The 9,022-nt window shown below is 54.1% G+C and overlaps 1 protein-coding gene across 1 annotated transcript; it reads right to left on the reverse strand.

Annotated features, from left to right (window-relative positions):
- Positions 1-5,380: 5,380 nt before the first annotated feature.
- Positions 5,381-8,230, reverse strand: LOC141116434 (uncharacterized). Its single transcript, XM_073608712.1, has 2 exons — positions 7,598-8,230; positions 5,381-6,889 (listed from the first exon to the last, which is right to left on the reverse strand). Exons 1-2 carry the CDS (start codon positions 8,220-8,222, stop codon positions 5,499-5,501), a joined length of 2,016 nt encoding a protein of 671 aa, XP_073464813.1. The 5' UTR covers positions 8,223-8,230; the 3' UTR covers positions 5,381-5,498.
- Between the last annotated feature and the right edge of the window lie 792 nt (positions 8,231-9,022).

Below are 9,022 nucleotides of genomic sequence, written 5' to 3' on the forward strand. Positions count from 1 at the left end.
ACCCGCCAGGCACCGTCAATGTCCTCCTGTGAATGAGTTCCACAGAAGAGTCCGTTCAACACACCAAAGTGTGTGATTGCAGTCTGTGGCACAAAGTCTTTGAGCTCAGGTTCCAAGGCCCTCAACAGGTCCTGTGCAAAGGGGCACTCCCAGAAAACATGCAGAGCAGTTTCCTCCTGGATGATGCAAAAGGGGCAGTGCCTGTATCTGCACAGGTTTCTGGCATGCATGAATGTCCTGAGTGGCAACCCCCCTTGGATTGCCATCCATGCCAGATCTTTGTGCCTGTTGGTGAGTCTCTTTGAAGAAACATTCCTCCAGACCACTTTACAAGTGGCTGAAGGGAGGCCTGGAACAGTCTCAACAATGTCCGATGCTCTGATCAACTTGTGGATAGTTTTTGGCTTCCACAAGTCGGGCTTCACTCCATGTAGCCCCAGCTCCTTAATAAACTTGAAGGTGTCCAAGTAGTACCAAGGGGTGTCCCAGTTGTAGGGGATGGAGCTGTCCCATTTGTCCCAGCCCAGGGTCCTCCATAGAGGCAGGAGGAAAAAACGGGACATAGAGTTACCACCAGAGTCCACAGTTCTGTCCAACAATGTCCTGCGGATGCAGTTACAAGCAAAGCACACCCTCAATAGTGTAGCGATGTCGGGCACGCCCTTACCGCCCTTGAGGGGTTCCTTGAACATAACCGCCCGCTTCACTCTGTCCATTTTGGAGCTCCAGATGAAGTGAAACACCGCCCTGGTGATGGCCTTACAGGTGTTAACCCGAGGGGGCCAGGCCTGGGCGAGGTACTGCAACACAGGGAGGATCTCGCTGCGGAGTACCAGTGTTTTTCCTTCGATGGTGAGTTCTCTGAGGCTCCAAAGTCCAAACTTCTGTCGCATCTTTGACAGTCTTTCTTCCCAGGACTTCAGGGCTGCGCCCTCAGCTCCAAACCAGACCCCAAGAATTTTGATGAAGTCCGTCTTGATGCTGAAAGGAATTGGTGCAGAAGAAGGCAGGAACCACTTTCCGAAGAGCATGACTTCTGACTTCCCGCAGTTGACCTTTGCCCCTGAAGCTTGGCCGAAGTCCTCACAGGTCTGGGCGAGTGTGTCGATGGAGCGCCGATCAGCACAGAACACCGTCACGTCGTCCATGTAGAGTGAGCACTTGACCTCCCGTCTGTCCGGTCCTGGTGCGGTGATCCCTCTGATCTCTGGGTTCCGTCTGATGCTTCGGGCGAAGAGCTCTATACAACAAACAAAAAGCAGAGGTGAGAGAGGGCAGCCTTGTCTGACCCCAGACAAGATTGGAAAGGGGTCAGTTTTCCAGCCATTTACCAGCACCAAACTAGAAATGTCAGTGTACATTACATTTACATACGAACAAAACATTTCCCCAAGACCAAAGCTGCGCAGAGCTCTGCACATAAACTCATGGGAGACACGGTCAAAGGCCTTCTCCTGGTCAAGGCTGACCAGGGCCGCGTGCACACGGTGGCCATGAATGTACTGGACCGTGTCCCGGACAAGCGCAAGGCTGTCCGCAATCCTGCGACCAGGAATGCCGCAAGTCTGATCCGGGTGGATGATCTGTCCGATGACAGACTTCAGCCTGTTGGCCAGGACTTTGGCGAGGATTTGGTAGTCCACGTTCAGAAGAGAGATCGGACGCCAATTTTTAAGATCCGATCTCTCCCCCTTCCGCTTATACAAAATCGTGATCATCCCCTCCCTCAGTGACGGAGGCATTCTGCCCTCCACCACCATCTCCTCGTACAGCTCGAGCAGGTCCGGGCCCACGAGATCCCACAGTGCTACATAGAGCTCAACTGGGAGACCATCGCAGCCCGGGGTCCTGCCCCGCCTAAAGGATTTAGCGGCAGAGTGCAGCTCCTCCAGCACCAAGGGGGCGTTGACGGTTGATGAACCTGCAGGATCAATTTGGTTAGAGATACCTGACAGGAACCTGTCGGCCGCCTGTGTGTCTGTTTCTTTCGGGGAGTAGAGGTTGGTGTAGTAGTCGCTGACCACTTGCATCACAGCCTTCTTCCCCTTCTGGAGTGTTCCGGTCTCGTCGCGCAACTCCGACAAGGGTGTGTGTCCTGAGTGAAGTTTCCTGAAAAAGAAAGAATTACACTTCTCACCTTTCTCAAGATTCTCCACCTTGGCACGGAAGACAATGTGCCTGGATTCTTCCTCGAAGTGTCCTTTCAGGCTCCTCTTGGTGTCCTCCAGGTCCTGCCTAACGTCCCAGCCACAGTGCTGAAGGTCCTGCAGGGACTGCAACTGACGCTGCAGTCTCCTGAGTTCCCTCCTCCTGGCACACACACGCTGGCGTCCCCTTGCCTGAAAGAAGCTACGCAGCTTAACCTTCACAAACTCCCACCAGTCACTTACCCTTCCGAAGAATCTTTTTTCCTCCGTCCAGGTGGCATAGGCTTCTCGGAGTTCCCCCATCAGTTCCTCGTTTTCCAGCAGGGTGCTATTCAGCTTCCAGGAACCCGGTCCGCGGGCAAAGCCCTCGCCCAGGTCACCCCGAAAGTGAATAGCCCTGTGGTCAGAGAAAAAGCAGGGGACCATGGAGAACTCACGATGCTTGACTGTTCTTGAAGTGAGCACGAAGTCAATCCTGGAACGCACAGATCCGTCGGGTCGGCACCACGAATAGTTCACGGTCCCTTTCCCTATGGATCCCACGGCGTCTTGCAAGGAGGCCTCCGAGATCATCTCCTTGAGCAGCCTAGAAGTAGCATCAAGTTTTGCATATATGCTGGAGCTGCGACCATCCTCCTCGATCGGACAGTTAAAATCACCGCCGATCACTACTGTTCTGGTGGTGACAAGTTGGGTCCGCAGGGTCTGGAAAAGTTCCAGCCGCGCATTCTTGTCTGGGGGGGCGTACACGTTGATGAGCCTAACTGGCTCTTCCACCCACGAGCCATCTATGACCAAAAGACGGCCACAGACTAGCTCATGGATAGAGTCAACCGTGAAACGCCCACCCCTGACCAGAATGGCTACGCCTGCAGACTTGCAATCGCCACCCCCGGACCAGTAGGAGGGACCAAGGGTCCACTGGGAGGACAGATGAGTGTACCTCCTCAAGGGAGGAAGGGCGCACTCCTGAAGCATGTAGACATCACTCTGCTGACTTGAAAGAAAGGTCAGGACCGCTTGCCTTCTAGATGTATCCTTGATACTCCTCACATTAATGGAAAAGATTGAGATCTCAGCCATAATGAAAAAGGGTATGAGGGTCTAGTTAACAAGGGTCCGAACTTACCTCCCCGGAGGGGGGGGTGGCTCTTCCGTTGCGTCTTCTGCCTGTCCTGTGTCCTGGGCCAGGCCCAGCTCCTCAAGGACAGACTCCATCATCTGCTGGCTGATGTGGACGTTGGGGGGGAGGTCATGCTCAGGGTCGACCACGATCTCCTCCCCTTCCTCCTCCTCTCCTGCAGACTCTAGGTCCTCCACTACTTGCTTGGGTCCCTCGCTGTCGCGTTGGACCCCGTTGGGCCGTTTGGTGGAGGTGGCGGGTTCCTCAGCTGTTGGGCTCTCTGGCTTACGTTTCCGGCTTCCTCTTGGGCCACTGGTGGGGGTGGAGGGGGGTGGGAGGGTGGGGAAGTCCTCCAGGGAGGACAGGTTGGGGGGGGAAGGGGTGGGGAGGGGCTCCTCCGGCACAGAGGGGGTGGGTGGGGGTGTGCTGGAGGTAGGGGATGGGGCAGGGGCAGGTGGGGCGGGGGTGGACTTACCTTTGGCCTTTCGAGGTTCTTTTGGTTTTTCTGGCAGCTTTCTCCCGGATGGCTTACCCTGGCTTACGGCTCCAGCGTAGGTCTGGGTTCTCTGGGGGCAGTGTCTGAAGACATGCTCTGCCAGTCTGCAAAGGTTGCAGGCTTTGGACCTCGGACAGTCCTTGGTCTCGTGGCCTGTCACCCTACAGAACTTGCAAGCAAGCTCTGTACAATCCTTCCCTATGTGTCCCGGCTGCCCACACTTGTTACAGTTGTAGGGTATGCCGGGGTAGAAGAGGATTCCTGCGGAGGATCCCAGGGAGAAGAAAGGCTGCAGGTGCTGGATGTCCCCCGAAGGGTCTTTCCTCAGTTTGCAGAGCACAGACCACTTACCTATCCAGAAGCCGTTGGCATCGAAGATTTGGATCGGGTCCTTCACCACGGTGCAGAACCTCTGGAGGTAGGTGGCTATGTCCTTTCCACTGGTATGGGGGTTCCTCATGGCCACTGTCACCCGCTTTTCGTCCCGTGTTATGGGGCAGTTCGCAGTGAACTTCCGGAAAGGAGATTCAGGGCCACTGGTCTTCACCATCTCCCAGTATCTTCTGCAGACCTGGAACGACACAAAAGTTATAAAGAATATACCTCTTGTGAAGGCCTGCACAGAAAGCGTCTCCGCTTTGCTGAACCCCTGTTCCAGGATCATCTTCTTTCCAAAGATCTCCGGGGTCATGTCGGGGACTCTTCCGTCCACCTCCTTCAGCTGCAGCACGACCGTCTGTTTCATCCATGGCTCCAAAGCTGGGAGCCCGTCTGCAGGCTGGTCTGGCTTGGCTGGTCCTGGTCGGCTGGTGCCGGCCGGGGTAGGGGCGGGGGTTGAGGCAGCGGCATTCCCGGGCTTGGAGGAAGTGGCTGGAACGGGGTTCTTCTTCTCTTTTCCGGTCTTCTTTTCACTCTTCCCCATCGTCAAGGATTTGGATGTCGCTTCAGATGTTTCTTAGGCGGCTTCCTTCTGGTTCCTCGACGTCTTCGCTCTTTTTCGTAGCCTTTAAAAAGGCTCTAGCATCTACTGCCCGGAGGTAGTAATGCGGAGTGGGGGAGGAGGGAAGACCGCAATCTCGTTCCCTGTGGAGGCTAAGCCTCTAACCCAATAGCAGCAAGTAGGTGAAGCTGAATTTAATCAACGATCCTACCAGGCCGAGCAGAGGGTACCCCACAAGGACCAATTAGCTTGGATAGATACAAGTGGTTCTCAACGTCCTAGCTGTGAAGCAGAGACACCCCTAAGGGCTAAAGTCGATACTACACTTGATCTTAGCAAAAAGGCCGAGAAGCGACTATTTTTGAACTATTTTTGATTGAAAAATGTATACTTTATTTTGCAAGAAAATATACAAAAAAACAAATACTTTAAACAGGGTACATCCAATCTGTACTGCGACGCAGCGCATAAATACACTACATTACAATACATCACCAAGCATACCAATAAATTACATTCATCCTGCGGTATGATGCCTAATGTGTTGTGCAGAGTAGTAATACCCCGAAACATCACATCATGCATGACGCCGCATTACCCTGAAAGCAGTACTTAAAAACATTTCACAAAAAGTCTAGTCATATAGTCAAATAACATTCAAATGGGCAACGGGTGTGATGGGGGGGGTGGAGAAGGTGGGGCAGGGGAGGGAGTAAAGAGTTCACAGGCCCGAAGCTTTATTTGAACTGCCAAAGGATACACGGGGGAGAGGGGGGGGGGATGGGGAAATCTTCAGACCTCCTCTTCCTCCTTGAAGTCCATCAGGTGATAGTCTCTGAGCAGACTGTGAACCAGTCTGCGACAGTCCTCGATGGACATCCTCTCCCGCTGGTGGATGAGGCGCTTTCTGGCGCACCATAAAGCGTCCTTAAAGCAACACAGCACCCGCCAGGCACCGTCAATGTCCTCCTGTGAATGAGTTCCACAGAAGAGTCCGTTCAACACACCAAAGTGTGTGATTGCAGTCTGTGGTACAAAGTCTTTGAGTTCAGGTTCCAGGGCCCTCAACAGGTCCTGTGCAAAGGGGCACTCCCAGAAAACATGCAGAGCAGTTTCCTCCTGGATGATGCAAAAGGGGCAGTGCCTGTATCTACACAGGTTTCTGGCATGCATAAATGTCCTGAGTGGCAGCCCCCCTTGGATTGTCATCCATGCCAGATCTTTGTGCCTGTTGGTGAGTCTCTTTGAAGAAACATTCCTCCAGACCACTTTACAAGTGGCTGAAGGGAGGCCTGGAACAGTCTCAACAATGTCCGATGCTCTGATCAACTTGTGGATAGTTTTTGGCTTCCACAAGTCGGGCTTCACTCCATGTAGCCCCAGCTCCTTAATAAACTTGAAGGTGTCCAAGTAGTACCAAGGCGTGTCCCAGTTGTAGGGGATGGAGCTGTCCCATTTGTCCCATCCAAGGGTCCTCCAAAGAGGCAGGAGGAAAAAACGGGACATAGAGTTACCACCAGAGTCCACAGTTCTGTCCACCAATGTCCTGCGGATGCAGTTACAAGCAAAGCACACCCTCAATAGTGTAGCGATGTCGGGCACGCCCTTACCGCCCTTGAGGGGTTCCTTGAACATAACCGCCCGCTTCACTCTGTCCATTTTGGAGCTCCAGATGAAGTGAAACACCGCCCTGGTGATGGCCTTACAGGTGTTGACCCGAGGGGGCCAGGCCTGGGCGAGGTACTGCAACACAGGGAGAATCTCGCTGCGGAGTACCAGTGTTTTGCCTTCGATGGTGAGTTCTCTGAGGCTCCAAAGTCCAAACTTCTGTCGCATCTTTGACAGTCTTTCCTCCCAGGACTTCAGGGCTGCGCCCTCAGCTCCAAACCAGACCCCAAGGATTTTGATGAAGTCCGTCTTGACGCTGAAAGGAATTGGTGCAGAAGAAGGCAGGAACCACTTTCCGAAGAGCATGACCTCTGACTTCCCGCAGTTGACCTTTGCCCCTGAAGCTTGGCCGAAGTCCTCACAGGTCTGGGCGAGTGTGTCGATGGAGCGCCGGTCAGCACAGAACACCGTCACGTCGTCCATGTAGAGTGAGCACTTGACCTCCCGTCTGTCCGGTCCTGGTGCGGTGATCCCTCTGATCTCTGGGTTCCGTCTGATGCTTCGGGCGAAGAGCTCTATACAACAAACAAAAAGCAGAGGTGAGAGAGGGCAGCCTTGTCTGACCCCAGACAAGATTGGAAAGGGGTCAGTTTTCCAGCCATTTACCAGCACCAAACTAGAAATGTCAGTGTACATTACATTCACATACGAACAAAACATTTCCCCAAGACCAAACCTGCGCAGAGCTCTGCACATAAACTCGTGGGAGACACGGTCAAAGGCCTTCTCCTGGTCAAGACTGACCAGGGCCGCGTGCACACGGCGGCCATGAATGTACTGGACCGTGTCCCGGACAAGCGCAAGGCTGTCCGCAATCCTGCGACCAGGAATGCCGCAAGTCTGATCCGGGTGGATGATCTGTCCGATGACAGACTTCAACCTGTTGGCCAGGACCTTGGCGAGGATTTTGTAGTCCACGTTCAGCAGAGAGATCGGACGCCAATTTTTAAGATCCGATCTCTCCCCCTTCCGCTTATACAAAATCGTGATCATCCCCTCCCTCAGTGACGGAGGCATTCTGCCCTCCACCACCATCTCCTCGTACAGCTCGAGCAGGTCCGGGCCCACGAGATCCCACAGTGCTACATAGAGCTCAACTGGGAGACCATCGCAGCCCGGGGTCTTGCCTCGCCTAAAGGATTTAGTGGCAGAGTGCAGCTCCTCCAGCACCAAGGGGGCGTTGACGGTTGATGAACCTGCAGGATCAATTTGGTTAGTGATACCTGACAGGAACCTGTCGGCCGCCTGTGTGTCCGTTTCTTTCGGGGAGTAGAGGTTGGTGTAGTAGTCGCTGACCACTTTCATCACAGCCTTCTTCCCCTTCTGGAGTGTTCCGGTCTCGTCGCGCAACTCTGACAAGGGTGTGTGTCCTGAGTGGAGTTTCCTGAAAAAGAAAGAATTACACTTCTCACCTTTCTCAAGATTCTCCACCTTGGCACGGAAGACAATGTGCCTGGATTCTTCCTCGAAGTGTCCTTTCAGGCTCCTCTTGGTGTCCTCCAGGTCCTGCCTAACGTCCCAGCCACAGTGCTGAAGGTCCTGCAGGGACTGCAACTGACGCTGCAGTCTCCTGAGTTCCCTCCTCCTGGCACACACACGCTGGCGTCCCCTTGCCTGAAAGAAGCTACGCAGCTTAACCTTCACAAACTCCCACCAGTCACTTACCCTTCCGAAGAATCTCTTTTCCTCCGTCCAGGTGGCATAGGCCTCACGGAGTTCCCCCATCAATTCCTCATTTTCCAGAAGGGTGCTATTCAGCTTCCAGGAACCCGGTCCGCGGGCGATGCCCTCGCCCAGGTCACCCCGAAAGTGGATAGCCCTGTGGTCAGAGAAAAAGCAGGGGACCATGGAGAACTCACGATGCTGACTGTTCTTGAAGTGAGCACGAAGTCGATCCTGGAACGCACAGATCCATCGGGTCGGCACCACGAATAGTTCACGGTCCCTTTCCCTATGGATCCCACGGCGTCCTGCAAGGAGGCCTCCGAGATCATCTCCCTGAGCAGCCTAGAAGTAGCATCAAGTTTTGCGTATATGCTGGAGCTGCGCCCATCCTCCTCGATCGGACAGTTAAAGTCACCGCCGATCACTACTGTTCTGGTGGTGACGAGTTGGGTCCGCAGGGTCTGGAAGAGTTCCAGCCGCGCATTCTTGTCTGGGGGGGCGTACACGTTGATGAGCCTAACTGGCTCTTCCACCCACGAGCCGTCTATGACCAAAAGACGGCCACAGACTAGCTCATGGATAGAGTCAACCGTGAAACGCCCACCCCTGACCAGAATGGCTACTCCTGCAGACTTGCAATCGCCACCCCCGGACCAGTAGGAGGTACCAAGGGTCCACTGGGAGGACAGATGAGTGTACCTCCTCAAGGGGGGAAGGGCGCACTCCTGAAGCATGTAGACATCACTCTGCTGACTTGAAAGAAAGGTCAGGACCGCTTGCCTTCTAGATGTATCCTTGATACTCCTCACATTGATGGAAAAGATTGAGATCTCAGCCATAATGAAAAAGGGTATGAGGGTCTAGTTAACAAGGGTCTGAACTTACCTCCCCGGAGGGGGGGGTGGCTCTTCCGTTGCATCTTCTGTCTGTCCTGTGTTCTGGGCCAGGCCCAGCTCCTCAAGGACAGACTCCATCATCTGCTG

Source organism: Aquarana catesbeiana, linkage group LG01 (genome assembly GCF_042186555.1).
Source record: "Aquarana catesbeiana isolate 2022-GZ linkage group LG01, ASM4218655v1, whole genome shotgun sequence".
Taxonomy (NCBI): Eukaryota; Metazoa; Chordata; class Amphibia; order Anura; family Ranidae; genus Aquarana; species Aquarana catesbeiana.

What these genes read in the sequence shown, in the direction of transcription:
- LOC141116434 (XM_073608712.1), bottom strand. Translation starts at nt 8,222, where the DNA reads ATGGTCCCCTGCTTTTTCTCTGACCACAGGGCTATCCACTTTCGGGGT. An exon ending in GGCCGACAGGTTCCTGTCAG is followed by an intron (nt 6,890 to 7,597) that starts GTATCACTAACC and finishes TTTGTTGTATAG; the next exon opens with AGCTCTTCGCCCGAAGCATC.